Source organism: Mesocricetus auratus, unplaced genomic scaffold (genome assembly GCF_017639785.1).
Source record: "Mesocricetus auratus isolate SY011 unplaced genomic scaffold, BCM_Maur_2.0 Super-Scaffold_100009, whole genome shotgun sequence".
Classification (NCBI taxonomy): Eukaryota; Metazoa; Chordata; class Mammalia; order Rodentia; family Cricetidae; genus Mesocricetus; species Mesocricetus auratus.
The window spans coordinates 59,750,856-59,774,538 of NW_024429193.1; the positions used below are offsets into that span (position 1 = coordinate 59,750,856).

The following is a 23,683-nucleotide window of genomic DNA, read 5'->3' on the forward strand; positions in this document are numbered from 1 at the left end:
TGAGAGACACTCAGACACACACATGCACACACACAAAGACACACACACAGACACACACACAAAGACACGAGCACAGACACACAGAGATACACACAGACATACACACAGAGACACACACACTGAGAGAGACACTCAGACACACACACAAAGACACATACACAGACACACACATGCACACACACACAGAGACACAAACACACAGACACAAAGATACACACAAGCACAGACACAGAGAGACACACAAACACACAGAGACACAGATAAAGACACACAAACACACTGAGAGACACACACAAAGACACAGACACACACACACACACACACACACACACGAGGGAACACACTCTCCTAACTTCATCACTTAAATTCAGAGCTGTGTTGGTAAGCACTGCCCCTGCTAGCCCACCGAGTGCTCCCCTGGAAACTCCCTTTTTATTAAACCTCATTTATTGGGAGGGTGGACAGGAATACCACGTGTGTGGAGAGCAGAGGACTACCTGAGGGGTCAGTACTCTCCTTCCACCATATGGACCTGGGACTCAAATTCAAGTCCTCAGGCTTGCAGGCAGGCATCCTTGGGCCATCTCACGGTCCTCTCTGACTTCTTAGAGCAACGGGACAGACAGCGGTGGAAGAGAAGGGCAGGAAATGAAATCTCCAGCCAGCTCTCCACACTCACATTCCTTCACGTCCCTTCGCCATGATAGAGAGAACAGAGGACAAAGGTTGGAGTGACCACTTGGGATCAGTTGTACTGCCTCAAACACAGAGTGTCATAAGGATCAGGCCATTCCTGGACTCTGCCTGCCTGGACGCCGGCCTTTGCTGGCAGATGACCTTGTTGGACAAAGCCGATAACACGAGACCCGGCACCTTCTCCAGATTCCTAAGCTGTTCCAAGCATGAGTTAAACTTTTTCCACTGACCTTTCCCCAACTTCCTATAAGCACTCGCAAACAGACAGAGGCTGGAGGCTAGGTCCAGGAGCCAGGGCCAAGCCATTCTTCATGGAGAGGCACCCTAACAGTTGAGGCCCTGCTTACAAACATTTACATCAGACCCAGGCAGTGCTTGTCACCTGTGTACATAATACCCGTTAGGGACAGTTTTTATTGTCTAAACTGTCCCCGTGCCCACTGCCTGGACTGCACAGTAGGTTCTCTGGCAGGAAACCTACTCTGCCTGACCCATGCCTCACCCCTACCCTCCCAGGCTTCTCCTACTTGAGCAGGACATGTGACATCAGCAAATGGGTGCAGGGACTCCAGTAGTTTGAGGGAGGCCCAAACAGAGAGCTGGATACAACATGCAGTTTTGGTTGAGCATGGAGAACCAAGAAAGCCAGGAGGCAGGTAAATAGAGTGATTAGGCAGGCACCTATGGTTTGGGGATGAAGAACTAGCTGGTTTCTGCAACTCATTTGTATGGTTGTTTGACCTTTGAAAATAAAGAAGAGCCAGGCGTTGGTGGCGCACGCCTTTAATCCCAGCACTCGGGAGGCAGAGGCAGGCGGATCTCTGTGAGTTCGAGGCCAGCCTGGTCTACAGAGCAAGTTCCAGGACAGCCTCCAAAACAACACAGAGAAACCCTGTCTCAAAAAAAAAAAGAGAAGAGTGTAGGCTGTCAAGAACAAAGCAGGGTGTGGGGAACTGGGGTTTAGCTTTGTAGGTAGAGCACTTTCCTGGCATGCACGAAGTCCTTGGTTCTATCCCCAACAGGACATAAACCGAGCACAGTGACATATGCCTACAACCCTTGGCTACATGGAAAATTTGATAGGAGGCACTGTCTCAAAAGACTTGAGGGGGGGGCAGTAACAAAAGCTTAGTCAAGGGGAATAATTGTCATCTCAGATAAGCCAAACATCATCTCATTGCTTTAGTTTCCCTACTCCATAGTCTTGTACCCTTCAGAAAGTCCTGCCAAGACTCCATGCCTCAGTTTCTTCTTGTCTGACATATGAAGTTGGACTAGATGTCTCCAGAGAACCCTACTACCCAATAGAGTTGATGTAGATCCACTTGCAAAGGTACAAGTGGTGTTATTGGCTTCGTCCAGCAAGGTCACCTGCTAAGAAAAGCAAGACTCCAGGCAGGGCAGAGTTCAAACATGACCTGATTTTTATGATATTTTGTCTTTGAGGCAGTACGACTGACTCCAAATGGCCACTCCAACCTTGGTCCTCCAAATGTCGGGGCATGTCCCTACTTTGCCAAGCTCATTCGATCCCCTTGATCTCCCCGCCTTATTTTCGGCCAGGCAGGCTAAAGATAAATCAGGCATATCACCAGTTGCTTCCAAGAACCTCTTCAGCCAGAGTAGCTGGGGATCAGCAATTCCTTCAGATAGTAAGATTGAAGAAGACCCCTGCAGCAGAAAAGTCAAGGTCACAAGTTGCACGTCAGGCCATACAGCAACGACAACACAGATGAGACCAAAGAAGGCACTGCTGATACCAGTCCTTCCTGTCTGTCCTCAAATGTGCCTGGCCTGGAGGCCAGGGAGATAAATGGGCTAGACAGGAATAGTTCAGTTAGGTAATCTGACCAGACTAGCAATGACCTTTTCTCCACTGACTTTTCCCCTACTGAGACCCATATCCCCCCCTCCCCGAAATCACAAATATAGAAATTTGAAATCCCAGTGCGGAATTCTAGTTTCTAGTATTATCACGGAGAACACTTTGCCTAATCCAATGGGAATTAAGGTGTCTCTTTTGTCAACTGGGTCACCCAGAGGGAGTTAGTAGACACACGCTGATTTAACCCTACGTTTCCATGATCACAGGGTCTATGACTACATTCTCAAACCTCCTCTTACCCCAGGATCACCAACTAGGGACTTCTCCCTACAGCTCAGACTCCTTCCCGTCCCTGAGTGGCAACAATCCTGTGAGTCTACCCCTCTGAGTTTATAGTAAAGAAGTGAGAAAAAAATCCAAATACTGCTACTCTCATAATGCTTGGGCCTCCATCTCCCAAATGCTGAGAGTACAGGCACACCACTGTTTCTGGCTTGTTTTTGCTTTATTTTATTTAAGACAGAGACTTGGGGCTCATTGTGTAGTTCAGGCTAATCTCAGACATGGAATAATTCTTCTGACCCAGCTTCCCAAGTGCTGGGTTTGCTAGATGTAGTGACTCAACCAACACCTTTAGTCCCGGCACTCAGGAGGCAGAGGCAGGTGGATCTCTGTGAGTTTGAGGCCAGCCTGGTCTACAGAGTGAGTTCCAGGACAACTAGAGCTTCACAGAAAGACCCTGTATTGAAAAAAACAAACAAGACTGGCATGGTGGATCATGCTTTTATCCCAGAACTCCGGAGGCAAAGATAGGCAGATCTCTTTGAGTTTGAGGCCAGCCTGGTCTACAGATGGAGTTCTAGGACAGCCAGAACTGTTATACAGAAAAACCCTGTCTTAAAAGCAAGAAAAAGCAAACAGCAACAAAAAGAAACATCCAAAAGTGCTGGGATTATAGGTTTGTGCCACCACACTTGGTTTATTCCTGTCTTGGTGTGCTGAAGTTTTGTTTGCGTGCGTATTCATATATGTGTACAGATGCCTGAGCTCATGTGTGTCTATATATGAATGGTAGAAGTCGCCCCAAAGTGTTGTTCCTCGAGTATGATCCACCTAGTGTTTTGGGACAGGATCTCTCACAGGCTTTGAGCTTTTGAAGTAGTATAGGATGGTTGGACACTGATCTCAACAATCTGCCTGTGCCCATGTCCCCAGCCCTGGGATTGCAGGGAATGGAAACCACACTGGGGTCCTCAGGCTGGCATGGCAAGCACTTTTCTGACTGAGCCATCTCCCCAGACTTCTCAGCTTTATTTATTTATTTATTTGTTTGTTTCTTTATTTATTTATTTTTGAGACTGGATCTCCACTCCAGTTGGTCTCAAATTTGACAGGCTGGCTCCTGAGTGCTGGGGTTAGGATTAAAAACATGGCCACCACACCCAGCAAGTAAAACCTATCTAACAAAGGGTAGGTGATTGTGAGGTAAAGGTAGAACAAAGGCCAACCAGGAGTTCAAGATCATCTTTGGCTACATGGTGAGTTTGAGGTCAGCCTGGGCTGTAAGAGACCCTGTCTCAAAAAGAAACAAAAAAGAAAGGAAGGAAATAAGCAAACCTCTAAATTAGAGGTCTTTCCTCCAGTCCCCTTTGGACATGGGAAAAAGCCTTGATGTTTGCTGTCCTTTTGTTCTGCTGTGGCCAGAGATGCAACCATTTTGAAAGGAAACTCCCTCCTCCAGTTAACGCTTTCACCAGGCAGCGTGGTAAAAGGAAGTTAAGCGAACACTGGCGGGCAGGCGCTCTGTGGGAGAGGCCAGTCTCTCTCTGAGAGAGAAGCAGGGCTTCATAAAGTCCATCTCCTCCCCAGGCCTCTCTCCTGGCACCCAGGCACTTTTTCCTGTCTGACCATACTTGGATCTGGCGGCTTTCAGCCCCTCACCTCTCCCTTACTTGGCCTGGATCCTGCTTTGAGTCTTGTTTTCCAGTCCAGCTCGCCACTCTCGCACCTGTCCAGGGTGTCAGCACTGTCTACCGACGTCTCAGGAGAAGTACGGGCCTGGCCACGAGATGGCTGTGGACAGAAAGGCCTTTTCACTCGGACTTATGCTTGCAGTCCTCGGGGTACTTCAAATACTTTTCCTCTTGTTTTGTTTATTTTTATGACAGATAACATCTTATTCAACCCAGGTTGACCTGAAACTTGCTGTGCAGCGGAGAATAACCCTGAACTCCTGATCTGCCTGTCTCAGCCGCCCTAGTGCTGAGATTCTCCCCCCCAAAGCCCTCCCCTTCGGATTTTGGTGTGTGTGTGTGTGTATGCGGTGTGTATGTATATGTGTATGTGTGGTGTGTGTGTGTGCATGCGGTGTGCATGTGTGGTGTGTGTGTGGTGTGTGTGTGTGCATGTGATGTGTATGTATATGTGTGTGTGGTGTGTGTGTGTGCATGCGATGTGTATGTAAATGTGTATGTGTGGTGTGTGTGTGTGTGTGTGTGTGTGTGCATGTGATGTGTATGTATACGTGTGTGTGTGTGCATGCGATGTGTATGTATATGTGTATGTGTGGTGTGTGTGTGTGCATGCGGTGTGTATGTATATGTATATGTGTATGTGTGGTGTGTGTGTGTGCATGCGGTGTATGTGTATGTATATGTGTATGTGTGGTGTGTGTGTGTGCATGCGGTGTGTATGTATATGTGTATGTGTGGTGTGTGTGTGTGCATGCGGTGTGTATGTGTGGTGTGTGTGTGTGGTGTGTGTGTGTGCATGCGATGTGTATGTATATGTGTGTATGTGGTGTGTGTGTGTGCATGCGATGTGTATGTATATGTGTATGTGTGGTGTGTGTGTGTGTGCATGCGGTGTGTATGTGTGGTGTGTGTGTGTGGTGTGTGTGTGTGTGCATGCGATGTGTATGTATATGTGTGTTGTGGTGTGTGTGTGTGCATGCGGTGTGTATGTATATGTATATGTGTATGTGTGGTGTGTGTGTGCATGCGGTGTGTATGTGTGGTGTGTGTGTGTGCATGCGATGTGTATGTATATGTATATGTGTGGTGTGTGTGTGTGCATGCGGTGTGTATGTATATGTATATGTGTATGTGTGGTGTGTGTGTGGTGTGTGTGTGCATGCGGTGTGCATGTATATGTGTATGTGTGGTGTGTGTGTGCATGCGGTGTGTATGTATATGTGTATGTGTGGTGTGTATGTTTGTGTGATGTGTATGTATGTATGTAGTATGTATATGTGGTGTGTGTGTATGTGTTATGTGTGTATGTATGTGTGTGTGGTGTGTGTATGTGTGTTATGTATGTATGTGTGTATGTGTGTGTGGTGTATGTGTGTTATGTATGTATGTATGTGTGGTGTGTGTGTTATGTATGTATGTATGGTGTGTGTGTGTATGTGTGTTATGTATGTATGTGTGGTGTGTGTATGTGTTTTATGTATGTATGTATGTATGTGTGGTGTGTGTTATGTATGTATGTATGGTGTGTGTGTATGTGTGTTATACATGTATGTATGTGTGGTGTGTGTGTTATGTATGTATGTATGTATGTGTGGTGTGTGTGTGTCATGTATGTATGTGTGTGTTGTGTGTGTGTCATGTATGTATGTGTGGTGTGTGTATGTGTTTTATGTATGTATGTATGTGTGTTGTGTGTGTTATGTATGTATGTATGTATGTGTGGTGTGTGTGTTATACATGTATGTATGTGTGGTGTGTGTGTTATGTATGTATGTATGTGTGGTGTGTGTGTGTTATATATGTATGTATGTGTGTGTGTGGTGTGTGTGTGTTATGTATGTATGTGTGATGTGTGTATGTGTGTTATATATGTATGTATGTGTGTGTGTTATGTATGCATGTATGTATGTATGTATGTGTGTGTGGTGTGTGTGTGTGTGTTTTAAGGAAGTGCAGGTACCTGTGCATTTATGCTACAGTGTATACACAGAGCTCAGGGGACAACTTTATGGACTCCGTTGTCTCCTTCCATCTTTACATGGGTTCCAGGGACTGAACTCGGTCACCAGACTCATGTGACAAGTGCCTTTACTTCTGAGCCACCTCACCATTTTTCCTGTCCCAGCCCCTTCAATAGCATCTGAGAGCAGCTTGATACATTGCCAATTATGGCCTGTAACTATTAATCCTCCTTCATCATGCTTCCAAATGCTGGGATTTCAGAAATGCAATGCCACACCAGGCCCCTAAGACTTAGTAATATAGTTTCTAAATATTTACAACCAATTCAGACCTTTAGGGGAAAAACCATACAGGCTTCTAAACATCGGCAAGCTGTTTTGGCTAGTGTTCTGCCTCTGGCTTAGTGTTTCCTCTGTTTGTGCTCCGTTTTGTCGACTTCAGCTAAAATCAAGACACAGGAAGAGAAACACAGTGTGTTTGTGCTAGGGATTCTATCACAAACTGAAATTCTATCTCCCTGCAGGCTTCCCAGAAAACTTGGAGCATCTATGTTGAGGATTCCTTTCTTTACAGGGTAGGGAGTATGGGAAGAGACACTCAGACACAGGAAGGAGCAAAGGGGGGAGGATGCAGGTGGACAGTTTAAAAGGAAGGCCAAGAGAAGATGAGGGTCACATTGAAAAGTTCCATAATCTTTCTCTCCTCCCCTCACATCCATGCCCAATTTCCAGGATCCCCTCCCCCCCAGCCAACGGGATCTCTTAGGTTTGCATTGATCCACTGCTCTCTCAGCCCTCCCAAGTCCCATTTCCTGGTTTTCTAGGCCGCGGTGTCGAATGTCACCATTTTCAATCTCTCTGACTTTCACAGGTATATAAAGCCCAAACCTGGGTTTTCAGTCTTAAATTCTGTTCCCAGAAATAGGGACAGTAGGGCCCATGAGGTTTCAGGAGACTTTGGAGCCCTCCCAGATGCCAGACCATAGAAAACTCAGACGTACCAGCCAGGCTACCTCTCCCTCCACGGGACACACACACACACACACACACACTAAGTCTTTGCTCCCTGCCCAGCCCCACTCTCACTGACTTGGGGGAGGAGAGAATCTGCGTGTGGAACAGGAGCAAAGTCTGTGCAGCTGGAGGGTGGGTCAGGGGTGAAAGACCACGGGGAGAAAGGGACGGAGCAGGAGTAAGTCCGGGAGGGTGGAGGAGGATGTCAGGGGTCCTCATCCACAGAGTCATAAAAGAAGCCCCTCAGTTCCCCTCCTCTCCCAGCGACTGAAACCCTTCCTGTCTCCATCTGTCCAAGAGGTTAAAAATAGCCACCGCAAGCACCTAGCCAGACATTTCCAAGAACCTGTTTACTGACCGCTTGGTGGACTCGAAGATGTCTAGTCAGCAGTTCCGTCACTCCAAAGAAGACAGGACGGACCTCCACTGACAGCCTAAGACGCAGGTCACGCGGAATTCACAATCCTGTCCCCATGTGCTGCCTTTCTCCCTCCATCGCCCTGTTGCCTAGAGATGACCAAGCCATCAGTACGCAGAAAAATCCCAGCACACTGAGTTTGTTCAGTCTTTTCTCCTCTCGCAACAGGCTAAAGAAAGAATAGGAAAGAATAGTGAAAGGTCAGGACGGGACAAGAACAATCTAGACCAACTACCCTGGGCCCCAAAAGAAGTCTCGATATCGCTGACCTTGGACTACCCAATCAGTCCACCTCTGGGAAAAGATCAGAGTGCATTCGGAAAAGGAGCTCAGCTGGAGAGAGGATTCAGAGGCTAAAGCACCTGCTGGCCTTGCCGAGGCCCCGTTCTGATCCTAGCATGCACACGGTGACTCACAGCCATCTGTAGCTCCAGCTCCAGGCTCTCTTTGACCTCTTCAGGCATATAAGCAGGTAAACATACACATAAAGAAATTTTTAAAGCCAGGCAGTGGTCATGAACCCCCTTAATCCCAGCACTTGGGAGGCAGAGGCAGGTGGATCTCTGAGTTCAAGGCCAGCCTGGTCTACAAAGTGAATTCCAAGACAGTCAGGGCTACACAGAGAAACCCTGTCTCAAAAAACCAGTAAGTAAATAAATATATTAAAAGGAATGTAAAAAAAATTTGACACCTCTCTAGTCTTTTACCTCGCTCTGTAGACCAGGCTGGCCTTGAACTCACAGAGATCTGCCTGTCTCTGCCTCCCGAGTGCTGGGATTAAAGGCATGCGCCACCAATGCCCAGCCACCTTATGTGTTTTTTAAAAGGCAAATGATGGGGCAGCAGTTAAGAGCGCTAACCGGGCCTGGATTCCCAGTTCCCAATGGCAGCTCACAAGCATCTATAACTCCTGTCTGGAGATCTGAGGCTCCCTTCTGGACTCCAAGGGCATCAGGAAGGCACACAGAGCACAGAGATGCAGACACAGCCGTACACAGCAAGCAGATACAAATGTAAAGCTAAGTAATAGCGGGTGAACTGCCTGTGGCATGGAGAGGCCCGCGGCCCGCAGGGGATGCAGGAGGTGGAGAATTCAGTTTGGCTCTAGGGTCCGCATTCTTAATAACTATTTCTCCTAAGCATTTGTGCTGCTTAGTATTTTTGTCATCTTGACCCCAACTGAAGTCATTTGGGAGGAGGGAACCTTAATTGAGGAGAAGCCACCATCAGATTGGCCTGCAGGCAAGTCTGTGGGGCGTTTTGATTAATGATTAATGTGGGAGGCCCAGCCCACTGTGGGTGGGGCCATCTCTGGGCATGCCGTTCTGAGATTTATAAGAAAGCAAGCGAAATAAGCAGCACCCTCCATGGCTTCAGTCCTTGCCCCTCGGCTCCTGCTCTGACTCCCCTCAATGGTGGACTGTGTTCTGAACACGTAAGCCAAATAGAAGCTTTTCTCTCCCAGTTGCTTTTGGTCATGGTGTTTATCTCAGCAACAGGAGACAAACTAAGATGGGCTGTACCGGAAGACTCCTCATTAAACTTCTTCCATGTTCTAGATTCATTGCTTATTGGGCCAAGGCCTGCAACCCTAGATCTGCAGCGTCTCTGGAAGGAGTTTTCAACCTCAGAAATAGTGTGTACTATCTTTCTGTCAGGTGGTTAGAACAGGAGGGCCAGTTAAATGCACTCTTTGTCTCCTTTCTGTGATCTGTCACCTAGAGGTGATTCAAGAAAAAACTAGCAGGACTCTGGATTGTTCAAAGAACCAGTCAAAGGCTGGCTGGGGGGACAGCTCAGTCAGTAACATGCTTGCCACACAAGTATGAGTGTCTGAGTTAGATTCCCCAAAACCTACTTATAAAACAGGACGTGGCTAGTGTTTGTAATCCCAGTGGGGGAGAAGTGGAGACACGGGATCCTTGGGGCCCCCTATCTGAAACACCCTGTCTTAAAAAACTGTGGGCAAGCCGGGCGGTGGTGGCGCACGCCTTTAATCCCAGCACTCGGGAGGCAGAGGCAGGCAGATCTCTGTGAGTTCGAGACCAGCCTGGTCTACAAAGTGAGTTCCAGGACAGCCTCCAAAGCCACAGAGAAACCCTGTCTCAAAAAACCAAAAAACCAAAAACAAAAAAACCTGTGGGCAAGGTAACAGCACCCAAAGCACTCTTTCTCTCTCTCTCTCTCTCTCTCTCTCTCTCTCTCTCTCTCTCTCTCTCTCTCTCTCTCTCTCTCTCTCTCTCTCTCTCTCACACACACACACACACACACACAATTAGTCAGTGTCATTACCCATTTCTTGCAGACCATATTACATCCTCTCTCCACAATTTTCTCTCTCAATGCCCCATCCCCCATCTCTAGTTGAATCCTTGCTTTTTCCTTATGTTCAAAATGGGCCCTTGGTCTTTGAAGTAACTACCTGTAGCTGTTGTTCTGTAGCCCAGGCTGGCCTACTATGTTGCTGAGGATGGCCTGGATTTCCTGGTCCTTCTGTCCCTTTTTTTAAGAGAGGGTCTCATGTGTCCTGGGCTGGTCTCAAAGGTACTATATAGCTGAGTGTGACTTGAACATGTGTGATCCTTCTGCCTCTGCCTGGAAAGTTCTGGGATTACTGGTGTGAGGCTACCATGCCTTCTTATACTGAACTGAGGGTCACACTCAAGGCTTTGGCTTTGCATATTTTAGGCAAACACTCCACCAGCTGGGCTTCATCACTAGTCTTTAAAAAAAAAAAAAACAAGTCACAGGGCATTGGTGGCGCTCAGGAGGCAGAGGCAGGCGGATCTCTGTGAGTTCGAGACCAGCCTGGTCTACAAGAGCGAGTTCCAGGACAGCCTCCAAAGCCACAGAGAAACCCTCCCTGCCTCGGAAAACAAAACAACAACAACAAAAAAGGCTTGCTGTGTAGGCTGTGTAGCCCAACCTAGCGTGAACCCTTGATCCATTTGCCCCAGTCTACCAAGGGATAGGATTGCAGGCTCGTGCCACAGGGTCCTGCTATTCATTTTGTTTTCTTCAGGGTATTTTTCTTCCTCTCTTTCTTTAATTTTCTTCTTAGACCTAGTAGCACTCAGAGCTGGACATGCAGGTTGTAGTTCTTTAAAGACTGAAAGCTTCTGAGATGAGCCTGGCAAAGGCGACGCAGTATTATGTGGGGAAACAGCTGCAGCAGTGCTGAGGAAGCCCAGCTCAGCGAGCCTGCAGGCACACGGTGTCCCAGCGCCAGGCAGAAGCTGTGTAGGCAGAAAGGAAGTGGGGTGCAGCCTGCTGAGCTCTCAGCGGGACGGGTTTCCTCTGGCAACTTCCTTCCTCAGAGTTAGCGGTGCTGCAGGCAGGATAGGGCGGCGCTGACTAGTTAAGTCTAAATTAATTACACAGAATTAAAAACGGCATTTTCCAGCCGTGGTCTGACAGCTCCACGTGGCTCGTGGCTGCTGTACTCTGCAGCACAGGCGCACACAGCACTTCCATCACCAGAGAAAACTCCTTTGGCCAGGTGTGGTGACTCACACCTGTGAGCCCACTGATCAGAGGTTGAGGCAGTAGGATTGCCAGCAATGAGTCCCAGGCTAGTTTGGGTGACAGAGTCCAATCTCCGAAAGAAACTAAAATCTTGTAGACAGTGCTAGGTGGGTGGGAATGGGGGGTTAGGGTATCAGGAAGGGGTGCGTCTGTTCCGCCTCTTCCAAGTGCGAATGTCTTCTTAAGTGGCCTGGGCTGTGGTCATCTCCTCCTGGCCACTCATATCAAGTCTGAGTAATTAGACTGTTCACAAATACCCGGCTGCAGGCCTGTCCCATGTCTCCACCCCCTACTCTGTTCCCTCTTCCCTGCTCCACCTCTCAAGTCCCTGAATACCAAGCTGCATTAAAAAAAAAAACAACTTTTCTGCCAACTTTGACCTACTTTCCTGATCATAAATTTAAAGGGGAGGAGCCACCAAACGTTTGAACAGGTGTGAAACCGGGAAGGCCTGCAGGTGAGAGTCTTGATAGCAACAGGGAGAGCTAGGTACTGGCACACTGTAAACAGACAGAAGCCAGAACAGCCGCCAATGGTATGGAAACTGGGCATGGTAACCCAGGCATGCCTGTAATTCCAGAACTAGGAAGGTGGAGGCAAGGGGATCAGAAATTCAAGGTCATCCTCAGGACACAGCCTAGGCTAAAGGAAACCCTGTATCAAAAGACCAGGAAAAAGTCGTCAGGCTGTGGATAGAGGCCCTGGCTGTGTGAGCTTGGTGACCTGAGGTTGATGGATCTCTGGAATCACATAGAGGTGGAAGGAGAGAACCAACACATATGATACTTTTTTAAGTGAGGCAGAAAAGTAAGGAGACAGAGAGAATAAATGATAGAGGTCAATTACTGGAGTAGAAAAAACTCCGTGGTCACTCTCACTGTCTGTTTAGTTCAGGGTTCACAGGTTTTTTTGTGGCTTTGGTTTGGCGGGGGGATACCCGTTCTTACCACATAGTCCTAGCAGACCTGGTGGTGCTTGAAACCCAGGCTGCCTTGAATTTTTGGCAATCCTTCTGCCTCTCCCTCTCAAATGCTGGGTTTTAGGTGCGCCCCACCGCAGCAGGCTTTGCCCTGGCATCTCATACAGGGCTTCAAGGACTGTATTAATATAGAGAGAGCCAATGGAAACCCCATTTTGAAAAGAAAAAGCACTAGATGAACCCGAACCCAGGAAGAACGGTATGATACCCTCCGCCACTCTGTTCCTCAGCGTGTGACTTCTTAGGGAACAAAACGCTTTCAGCTAGCTGTGAAACGGCTTCTCAGTCATCAGTTCCCTGAGAGAAATAAACTGCCTAAGCAAAACAGGTCCCAAGGAATAAGGATGAGGCTAAATAGTCAACAACCCTTCTAGTTCTGTGTTAAGAACTGTAAATTAGGAAACTGTAGCTACCTCTAAAGCATCCAACAGCTGGCACTAAAAGTCTTCCGTCCCAAACAGTTATTCTTTTCAGCGTATAAAGCAGGTTGATATTGGGGGTGCATTTCTACAATAAAAACCAAGTTATGAAAGAGAATGTCCGTCAGGAATCGCCAGCGGTGTGTGAGTCTAACCCCAGTGTCTGGGAGGCTGAGACTAGCCTGACCTACAGAGGACTTGTCTCAACAAAACTCCAGTGCCACAAACCATCCTTAGGGTAGGTGGATGAGGCCTCTGCGGACCCATTCTCACTCTGGATTTAGTGTCCGCTGAACAGTAGGGACCATAAGGAGATCCACTGGGCTCCAGCACCGATGTCCTGCCTCCCCCCTCCCCAGTAACGCCTGTTTATTTCCCTCACGTTAGTCTCCAGTCCCTTCTCCCCAGATCCTGCCTTTGTGTAAAAAGCTGCTCACACTGGTTAAAAAGTAAATACCCTAAAGAAATCCTTTCCCTTCAAGAATCCCTAAAACTGAGTGAGCATGGAGCACTGTCTCCTGAGATGCTCAGCAGGTAGAGACTTTCTTCAAACTGAGGACCTGGGCTCTGGGCCCCACAGACTCTTGCAATGTGGGCTCTAAGCTCCACATTCCTGCCTGCATCCACACACATACAACATAATACAAATTAAAAGAAAAACCTGGGCATGGCAATGTATGCCTTTAGTCCCAGCAGCACCTGAGAGGCAGGACCAAAGTTCAAAGTCATCCTCAGCTACAGGAAAAGTCTGAAGGAATTTGGGGGATGTGTGTTAATTAGCTTCCATCACCAGATCCCACCAATTTAGCCTGAATGGAAACCAAAACAGCTGACAGGGCTGCTGTTCCTCTTCAACTCCAACGTTAGGGTCTAGAGGGACTGCTCTCTCCACAGGGATTTCAGCCTTGTGAAGCAGAGGAAAGCTAGTATGCAGACACACCTGTTTAATAGTAACTTTTCTCATGTCATTTCACAGACAAGAAAAAAACATGTCATTAAAAAACTTTTTATTTTATTTTTTACAAAGGATATCCCCACCTTGGGGTGAAAATATATTTGGGTAAGTACAAAATATAGTTTTTGTCATACAAAAAGGATACACAAAATACAAAAACAACAAAAGTGAAACCACCATCAGCTCACATGCTTCCTGAATGCATAGTTCTCAGGGAAGACTGGAACTCAGTGCGGACACAGGACAGCAGACAAAGTGCTATGGCCGAGCGCAACCAGTGGCCACAGGGAGAGCAGTTTAGAGTCCTTTCTCCTAACACTGGACAGAAAATGGGATTGGGGCTTTCGTGAAACCCTGCAATTCTCATTGCAATGCCAGGAGGCCCTGATCAGTGCTGGGGCATCTCGATGCAGAGGCTTACACACAGGGCGGCAACCCTTCATATCCAAATCAGAATCACACAACTCTGCACACTGGGACAAAGTCTCAAATAACCAAGCTGAGTCTCCAATCTCAGCGCTCAGGAGGCAGAGACAGAGGATCTCTGAGACCAGTCTGGTCTATGTAGAGTTCCAGGCTAACAGAGGCTAGAGACCCTGTCTCAAAAAAAACAAACCCTTTTTCCCTGTCATTGGGATTAACCCTTAAGACACATGCTAGTAGAGTTTACATCTGCAATCGAGATAACACAAAACTGACAGGAACTAAAGTGCTAAGAACATCACCTTAGAATCAATTCCAAGGAGTCACACAAACAACAGATTTTCCCAGCTAAGTTTACAGGAGAACACAGTGCACCCGGCTGTAAAATGGCTTTTATGGCTGTTGGTGGGCGCAGCCACAACTGCTGAGCCCAGGGTAAAGTTCACTGGAGCAGCTGCCCTGGAAGTCACAGGGTGCCCACCATCTCCCAACCTAAACCACACCAGCCTTACAAGATTTTCCTTTTCCTTTTAAGGACATAAAAAGGGAACACTGATAAAAATAATAAAAAACACCTTTTCCAAAATTTGGCCATGATTTTCCTTTTTCTAGTATGTGAAACTAATTCTGTCCCCCAGGGCACAGAAGTTCATGGTCTGCTGTTAATCTAGAACTCCTCCAAACAACAAAAAAACCTTGGAAAGACCATGCCAGAAGGTCGTTTACAGACTCAAAAACTGCCGACAATGTCTTCATTTCCAAGATCTGAGAGAAAGTGGACCGGTTCTGAATTTTTCTAGAGTGTTCTTCTATCCACCCAGCAAACGCTCCTATACCACAGCACGGGCAGGGGCTGCGTCTGCGCCACTTGAAGACGGGACTGGCTTGCTGATCAGCACCCAGCTGTGGAGTCAGGGGCTGGATGGACCCGTTCTCCACTCCAGACTAAGTCTCTGAAACACTGGCGTCCAAGCAGAGAGGGAAAGAAAGGAGTGAGTACAGACACATCTCTTCTCCCACAGCTCACTGCACGTTGTCGTTGTTGTTGTTAACCGTGCAGGGGTCCACCTGGCGGAGGAAGAGGGGGAAAAGAGCATTTTTAGGTAAGTAGTAGAAAAACCACGCATTTAATAACCCTCCCTTCCTTCAGGAGGCCTGAGACAAAAAGTCAATGGTAAAAATGGCACATCTCACCTCAGTGTAGGTGGGTGGGGGCATGAACTGGAACTCGGGGGCATACATAAAGATAGGGCTGTCCTGAGCACCGTCCATGTCTTCTAGCAGGGGAGTGGTGGGGCTCTCTAACCGGTGGTCTTCAGGAATTATGTCCATATAGCAAGGAGGAGCTACAAAGAGAAAACGAGAAGTCAGCCAGGACCTGCCAAATGACCACAATCTCACAAGCCAGATCAGGTCAAAGAAAGCAAAGACATCCACCTTCTGGGGTATCTGGGATGTTTAGATCTATCCAGCTCATCTCAGAGCTCGTTCGGCTGGCCATGCTGGAGGTCCTGCTGCTCAGACCTGACCTGCTGCCAATCACCAGGGGAAGGTCCAGGATGACTTTCTTGGAGCCCGGGACACTGACATAGATCTAGAAAGGAAGGTGGCAGGGTTAGATTAGATGGGTGTAGGGAGAGCACTGAAACTGTAACACAAGAATTGTTTCTCTTCTAGAACCAAGCCCCTATAAGTGACACTCACCAGCAAGGAGTACTCCACGCGCAGGATGTGGCAGCCCAGGATGGATGGTCTGATCTTCTGCACACGGAGGCTCTTGCCTCGCCATGATGCACAGGACCCCGAGATGATGTGATTGCCTCTGACGGAGGACAGCTTCTGAGTTAACACTTTGGTCTGGCCGTTGGCAAGGTAAGTGTGTCGAGCCACAATGGCTGCTTTGGGGACTACAATCCGGGAACACGTGTTCTCGAAGTCGGCATGGATGGAAATGTCATCACCTGGGGTTAAGGAGGAAGAGGGATGAACATCCATTAACTTAAGGGCACTTCCTCTCCTCTCCTCCACGCCCCGTCCCAGCCCACAGCTCTGGCTACCCTGGCTATATTTTAAGCATGAGGATATTACCTTCACAGAACCCTTTCCTGTCGATTCGAGCAGAGACAGACACACGCCCATCAGGGATGAACATGCAGGAAACTTTCTTCTCCTTTTTAGCTGATACGGGTGCCTGTGCAGGAGAACACATGTTTTGAGATATTTCCATGCCCCAAGCATCTAATTTGTCATCCCCGACCAAGGACAACAGAACCTTAAACTAAACCTTACCATTAAATCAGGGGTATTGACATCCACTAGATCCATCACTTCAAAGTTTTTCTTTGCCTCCTGAGTCGGCTGGCTGGGGCGATCAAGGAAAGCCTTCACCCAGTAATCGACACAACCATACTTTCCTTTGAAGGATGTTCCCAGAGGCCTGTGTCAAACAATGAAAAAAAAAATTAATGCTCTCTAAGAACAGTAAGAGGTGGGGGGGTGCTTTTAGAAATAGAGTCCAAGATGCACTCGGCGGATGCCTACCCTTGAGGAAGTTCAAAGCCAAACTTGTACTCGTATTTGTTTCCAGGTCTCATGATCACCATCTCGTTCTCACCTGCAGGGAAACAAAGGCCAGGGTCCATTAGGTTTCCTGTTACATTTCAAAGGCATCCGTGAAAACTGTTTGGGCAGCAGGGAAGGTTATTTTACTTCCATATCTGGCCCGGTGGACTCCAATGCAACTTTCTTGGACAGAAAGTTGCAAAGCCCACAATTACTAAAAGGCCCATCCAGCACAGTTGCCTCAGGAATCGCGTGCAGACTGTGAATACATTAATCTCTAAGTAGCTAAGGCAAACACCTTCAGCCAACAGCACCTCAGAAACTGCAAATCACCCTGGCCTGGGGGCCGGTGTAGTGAAATACTTGCGAATTAAAACTTAAATGTATCGGGACCAACACAATTCAAACTATTAAATGAACGACTCAAAACACCTGGTGAGGCTTTTTTACACCACCCCCACCCGAACAGCTGGAGCTACGTCTGCACCTGTTGGCTGGTCTTCTAAGAGAAGCGTGTCTTCATAGCGCAGGTAGTCCAAGGTCTGTTTGCACTGCTGCGACCCTTGCATCCACAGGACCTTGGCTACTCCGCACGCCAGGATCCTGACGGCTTTGATCCGCGTCACTTCACACACTTCCACTATCACCCGGCCGGCCACCTTCTCCCCGCTGCCGTACACCTTTTCCGGGTCGTTGAAGACCACCTCAAAAGACTTGATCTTCTTGAACATCACCATGATTGGGTTCAGCGGGTTCAAGATAAAACTCGGAGAGCCCTTCACAGTGAGCAAATGAAGACAGACAGGGTTTGGAAAACCCAAATAAAAACTTAAACAAGTCCTTCAACAAGCCCTAACAACTTCTCGAAACGGTGCCTGAGAGCTTCCACCTTCTGGCTGTGCCAAACGCTTTCAAGAAGAAAGCAACAGCAGCTGTCTCGCTCCGGCAGCAGGAGCAGCGCAGGAAACCCAGGAGATGCGAGGAGGAAGAGTGTCAATCGGGAGCCGGAAACGCCTTTTTATAGCTGCCTGCCACGGGCACCACGCGAGCGCTGGCTCAGAGGCTCGTGCAGCCCTCGTGTACAGCTCTGCCATTGGCTGCTTGGTCCTTGTTTACCAGGCCTCCAGCCAATCAGCGAGGCCGCAGGGGCGCGTGGACACGGTGTGCTCTAGCGGGGAAAACGGTTGTTGTTCGGGTGTGCAGCCTCGCCGGGAGGAGGGGCGGGGCTCGGGGCGCGGACGGCTCCCCCGGAGATCGAAGGCGCTGGCCCCGCGACCCTGAACCCCATCCAGGGACTCGGCCTGGGTGCAGGGTTGTTTGGGTGTGTCGGTGTTTTTCTTTCTTTCTTTTTTTTTTTTTTAGGAAAAGAAAATGTGCTTAGGAGAGGATTTCGTGCCTGGTTTTAGCCAGCGCAATTAATTTCGAGGCGACTGTTTATTCCTGGCTTCCAAATTTGCAAGTCTGTGAAAAACAATCCCATTGCCCCAAGGATTCTTCAGCATTGGGTGGAGGGTGAGGGTGCAGATGTGTTCGTGAGAAAGCCCACCCCAGTGTCTTCCCGTTGCATGTCTACTGAAGAACAAAACGTGTGTGTCAGATATTTTACGTCCCCTTTCAGTCCTCGTGGGAAAGCCGGTACATTGTTCTGGGTGTCCCCTTCCTCTCAGGCCCCATGGGCTGCGACTGCGCCTCACCCATGTACACTCTGTTCTCTGGAACGGAAGCAGTAAGGGAGTGCCCACATCCTGCTGCCTTTCCCCTGTCTCTTCAGTCTACCTGTGAAATTAGGGAACACTTTGTATATGTTCCCTCATTTACCTCATTGCAGCCTTCATGAGGTGTGTACTATACACTGCTGTTCCCCCCCCGCCCCCCCCCCGCCCCGTCCCTGTTTCTAAAGGAAACAAGGGGTGAGGAGTACAGAAGAAAGAGGAGAAGGGGGAGGAGGAGGAGGAGGAGGAGGAGGAGGAGAAGAAGAAGAAGAAGAAGAGAAGACCCATCACTCATAACTTTCCTGTCACTTTTTATTTATTTATTTTTGTCTTCATTCTCCAGAGTCACTAAATGAAATGCATATCCCTAAGCCTGTTGCTCAGGTTGTATTGGCTATCTGGTAGACCAGGCTGACAGAGATGCCTCCAGGAGCTGACTCAAGAAGTAACTCTTGAATGTGCTAAGTAAACCTTGTGTGTAGAAGAGGGATCACTCCCCCAACCCCCGCCTTGTCATTGAGTCCTAAGACTCCTTCCATATTTGGGCAGAGTTACTAGGAGATTGTCACCTTGTTCCTTGTGTTGGAAAATGAAGACAATGGTCCTGAATTTTAAGATGGAGAAGTAAAAAGCCTTTGCATACATAAAATTCTGCCTTCTGCACAATTGGGAGCCTGTTCACTGTTCTTAATAAACAGCACCCTCCCCTTGCTCACAAGCCTTAACTGGGTTAACATCCTCAGGCTAACAAGTTACAACTCAACCTCAGTGTTAAGCAAGCTCAGAGTTGGACATCACAGGGCTGAAAAACATACACAACACCAAAGCCTAGGAACATGTTGATCCTTGGGGGGTGTGTGTTTGTTCCAGAAAGGTAACTAGGTTCGAGTTAACAGTATTGATTAAGAACAAAGGAGATAAGACTCTCACTAATTTTAGTTCCAAATTGTAGCAGGTATCTCGGGAAAAAAAATAGCTTGATGTTATAAAACATAAAATGTTTACCAAAAGTGTATATATCAATATTGTTAAATAGTATGGTATGTAGCAATATGGGATTTAAAAGTTATTGTGTGTGTGGGTGGTTTGCCCCATGAGTGCCTGCTGTAGGCAGAGTCCAGAAGAGAGCATCAGATGCCCTGGAAATTGGAGTTACAGAGTTGTAACTGCTATTCTGGTGCTGGGACTAGAACCCTGGTCCTCTGATACTATTAACCACCAGGCCATCTCTTCAGCCCCAGCTACGTAAGTTTGAGGAGAAGCAAGGAGATGATACCAGGCCTGACAATCTGAGTTCAATCACCAGAACCCCAGAAGTAGAAGAGAACCAATTTGATCTCCCCCACCCAACTACTCACTCCCAGAGAACACAAAATAAATGAAATGTAAACAACTGTTGTTGTTGTTGTTTAAGATTTGAGGAGATCAGAAGAAAGGAAGAGTGGCTGTTAACAGGCCCCAGGGTGTTGACTTAGGACGCCTTAGAGAAAAGGTAATGCTGGTATTTATTTGAGGTTGTCTACGGCGTACTAAATTTTTTTTAATTTAAAACAATCCTGTGTGCCGGGCAGTGGAGGTGCACGCCTTTAATCCTAGCACTTGGGAGGCAGAGGCAGGTGGATCTCTGAGCTTGAGGCTAGCCTGGTCTACAAAGCGGAGTTCCAGCACAGCCAGGACTGTTACGCAAAGAAACCCTGTCTCGAAAAAACAAGCAAACAAACAAAAAGCAAAAGCAAAAACAATGCTGTGGACAGTTCTGTGTCTTGCTGCCTGTATGCCTGTCATTTCTTTTCGTTTTCGCAACACTTAGTTAGTGCAGACCACTTGTTTGTTCTGCATTAGGCCAAAAATCTGTTCAAGTTTGGCAGTGGCAGCTGCTTCCCGGGCCTATAGCCAAGGCATGTTCTGAATTGGCTGTCTTCTGGACAGGCTGTTTATGACCTTTCACCTGGTATTCTGATAACAATCTGTCCCTACACACACACACACACACACACACACACACACACACACACCTCAGTTCTTGGATGGAAAAAAGAAAAGCCTTATAAACTCTTGCCCTACAAACCGTACTAACTCTTTGGGGACAAGGACAAGGACAGATGTGCCCAGGAGGAACAGAAAGGTGGGGCTTGGCTCGGGAGTTTTGCCAGTGAGGTCATCGGTTACCTGCCCCTTTCCCACCCTCTTCTTCCTGGTGCCAGTAGGAAGCCAGTGGTGTTTGTCCTGTGTTTGTTTTACTCTAGGTGACCTGATAGCCAAGGATGGCAGCCCGAAAGCCCCAGGGGCCGCAAGGAGGCGAGGCCGGGACCCTGAGTCTCTTTTCTTTCACCTCTGGCATTACAGACATTTTAGGGCTGAAGGACTCAGCTGGGAATGCAAAACTACGTGTTTTCTTAATCTCTTGTCAGGACCCTTCACTCTGTAAATTTGTTTTTTCCTAAGGAATGTTAGTTCAGAAGGGGAAAAAAAAACGTTAAATGCGACTATGGGATTTGCCCAGATGCATACATGACTCCAAGTTATAGATAAATAAGAATACCTAAATAATTATATGATAGCTTAAGAATTCCAAGAAACTTTTTTTTGGACAAGGTTGAATGAATCCCAGACTGGCCTCAAACTTGTTTTGCAGTCAAGGATGACTTCAAACTTTTTTTTTTAAAGAGAGGACTTTACTATGGATGTCAGGCTAGCCTCAACCTCACAGAGATCCACCTGCGTCTGCCTCCCCAACACTGGAACTGAATACATGATCAAGCACTATCCCTACTGAGACTCAGCCCCAGCCCAAGGACCAGTTCTCTTGGTGCTTATGTCAAGGCTACTTACCTGCAAGGCCACGTATCATCTTGTTCTAAACAGAATTTGAAGTTGCATTATTTCATTTAGTTCTTACAATAACCCTGTGGCTGTGGCTGGGGGTTAATTAAATCAGGCACAGAAAGGCGTAGTGATTTGCTTGAGGTCACAGGTTTTGTAATTATATCCAGAACTTAAACCTGGGTCTATTTGTTCTGTGCCAGGCAGGTGACTCACTCTCAGCACTAGGAGAGTAAGGCAGGAGGATTGCCACCACTTCATGACTAGTCTGGGCTATATAGTGAGCCGCAGGCCAGCCTGGATTATGGTGTGACATTATTTCTCGGTGCTTTGACATGCGTCTTGTTGGATCTTTGTAAAGACATTGTAAAGGATGCAGGGCAAGACTGTGAGAGTTTTAGAGTTAAAGAGGACTCTAAATAGTTCCCTTATTTTGGTCACATGGTTTCCCCTCTGACAACCAGCTAATGTCTGGTAGGACCTGCTGGTGCCTGGAATGGGAGGACTCCTGCATGAAACCCCTCATCTGGGAGTCCACACGGGTTATTGAGGTACTGAGTTCCTTTTCCTTTAGACACCCGAGACAAGGTCTGGCCTGGCTGCCCAGGCTAGTTTGGAAGTTCCGGAGCACAGCTGATCTTCCTGCCCCCACCTCCCAAGTGGTGCCAAGTGTGTAAGCTACACCACAGCTGGCTTGAGACCTGGAAGAGAATATCTTAAGTCAACTTTGTCTGTTTGACTAAACTTCTCCCTTTGTAGTTTGGCTTCTTCTCTTCCCTCGAGAACAGTGGTCCTCAACCTGGGGATTGGACAAACTCTGCACGGGGTCGCCCAAGACCATTGGAAAACACAGAGACTTGCATTACAGTTCATAACAGTAGCAAAATTACAGTTATGAAGTAGCAACAAAGTAGTTTTCTGGTTGGGGGTCACCACAGCATGAGGAGCTGTATCAAAGGTTCGCAGTGTTAGGAAGGTTGAGAACCACTGTTGTAGAAAGTTTTCTTTTAGGCTTCTAAAAGACACGAAAGTGTTTTTTGTTTTGGTTTTACAACTATATAGTTTAAAAACCACCATTTAAAGAATGAGGCATCAATCCTAACTTTTGGACTTTATTCTATTCTCCTTGCTAGCAACTCAATTTTGTTTCTCTTCTGTCTACACTTCCACAGCCTTTCCTAAAGATTTTGTCCTGGCTCTCTCTCTCATGTTTACATTTGTATTTATTATGTTACGTCTATGTGTGCTTTGCCTGCATGCACATCTGTTTGCCACATGCGTGCCTGGTGCCGGAGGTGGTGAGCCTCCATGTGGGCGCTGGGAGCCAAATCAGGGTCCTCTGCAACAACGGGTGCTCTAACCACTGAGCCAACTCTCCAGTCCACTGGGCTTCTTCTCTCTTTGCTTTTCATTCCATCCCTGTGTACATTATTCTTCTGTAAATAACACTAATTCTGTGGGCGGCAGGGAGCTGGAGAGATGGCTCAATGGTTAAGAGCACTTGTTGCTTTTCTAGAGGACCAGGGTTCCATTCCCAGCAACAACGTGGGCCTCATAACCACTTATGCCCCCAGCTTCAGAGAGTCTGACCCCCATTCTGGCTTCCATCAGAACCTGTGTACACATGGTACATGGGCATATGCCCATACACATAAAATAAAGGTAATAAATAAAAAAAAATAACAAACCAAAACCCCCAAACGAGGCTGGGGATGTAATTTCAGCCCAGCGTGCACGAAGCCTTAGGTGTGCTCAGCATTCGAGACGCGAGGGAAGGAGCACTCCAGGCAGCTGGTGGCTCCCACCTTTAATTTCAGCGCTCAAGAGGCAGAGGAAGACAGATCTCTGTGAATTCGAGGCCAACCTGGTCTACAGACTGAGTTCCAGTATAGCCAGGGCTACACAGAGAAACCCTGTCTTGAAAAACCAGGAAAAAAAAAAAGATCAGAAGTTCAAGGCAAAGCCTTCAGGGATGACTTGAGAGCTTAACTTAAAAATAAACAGAAAAGTACTGTGCAGTGTTATTAGCCAGTCTCCAGCATTCTAGGCAGCCACTCAAATTCAGTTTATCCATAATTAATACATACCCTCTCCCCGCCCCATTCATTAGCATATTTCCTTTAAAACATGGGGGAGAGGGCAGGACACTGCGGGGGGGGGGCGTCTCCATCTCCTGACCTTCCTACCTCCATCTCCCAAGCACCACCTCAGACTCTTTGTCTAACCTCCACACTATAATCTAGAGGTCACAACTAGAGTAAACCAAGAGGATTTCTTTCCTGCAGGCTCCTGTGATTTCCTAAAACCCTGTGCTTACTGAGCTCACCCAAATGCTCCATCCTGGTATCTAAAGCCTTCACAAAATGGTTGGCCAAACCCGCCTGTCTCATTGTCCACT

General features: G+C 47.6%; 1 protein-coding gene across 1 annotated transcript; it reads right to left on the minus strand.

Moving 5' to 3' along the window:
* Positions 1 to 13,800: 13,800 nt before the first annotated feature.
* LOC101842562 (thioredoxin interacting protein) lies at positions 13,801 to 17,757 on the minus strand. The gene is made up of 8 exons (XM_005084239.4): positions 17,238 to 17,757; positions 16,730 to 16,802; positions 16,478 to 16,625; positions 16,277 to 16,379; positions 15,893 to 16,149; positions 15,626 to 15,782; positions 15,383 to 15,534; positions 13,801 to 15,256 (listed from the first exon to the last, which is right to left on the minus strand). Exons 1-8 carry the CDS (start codon positions 17,485 to 17,487, stop codon positions 15,212 to 15,214), a joined length of 1,185 nt encoding a protein of 394 aa, XP_005084296.1. The 5' UTR covers positions 17,488 to 17,757; the 3' UTR covers positions 13,801 to 15,211.
* Positions 17,758 to 23,683: the final 5,926 nt, after the last annotated feature.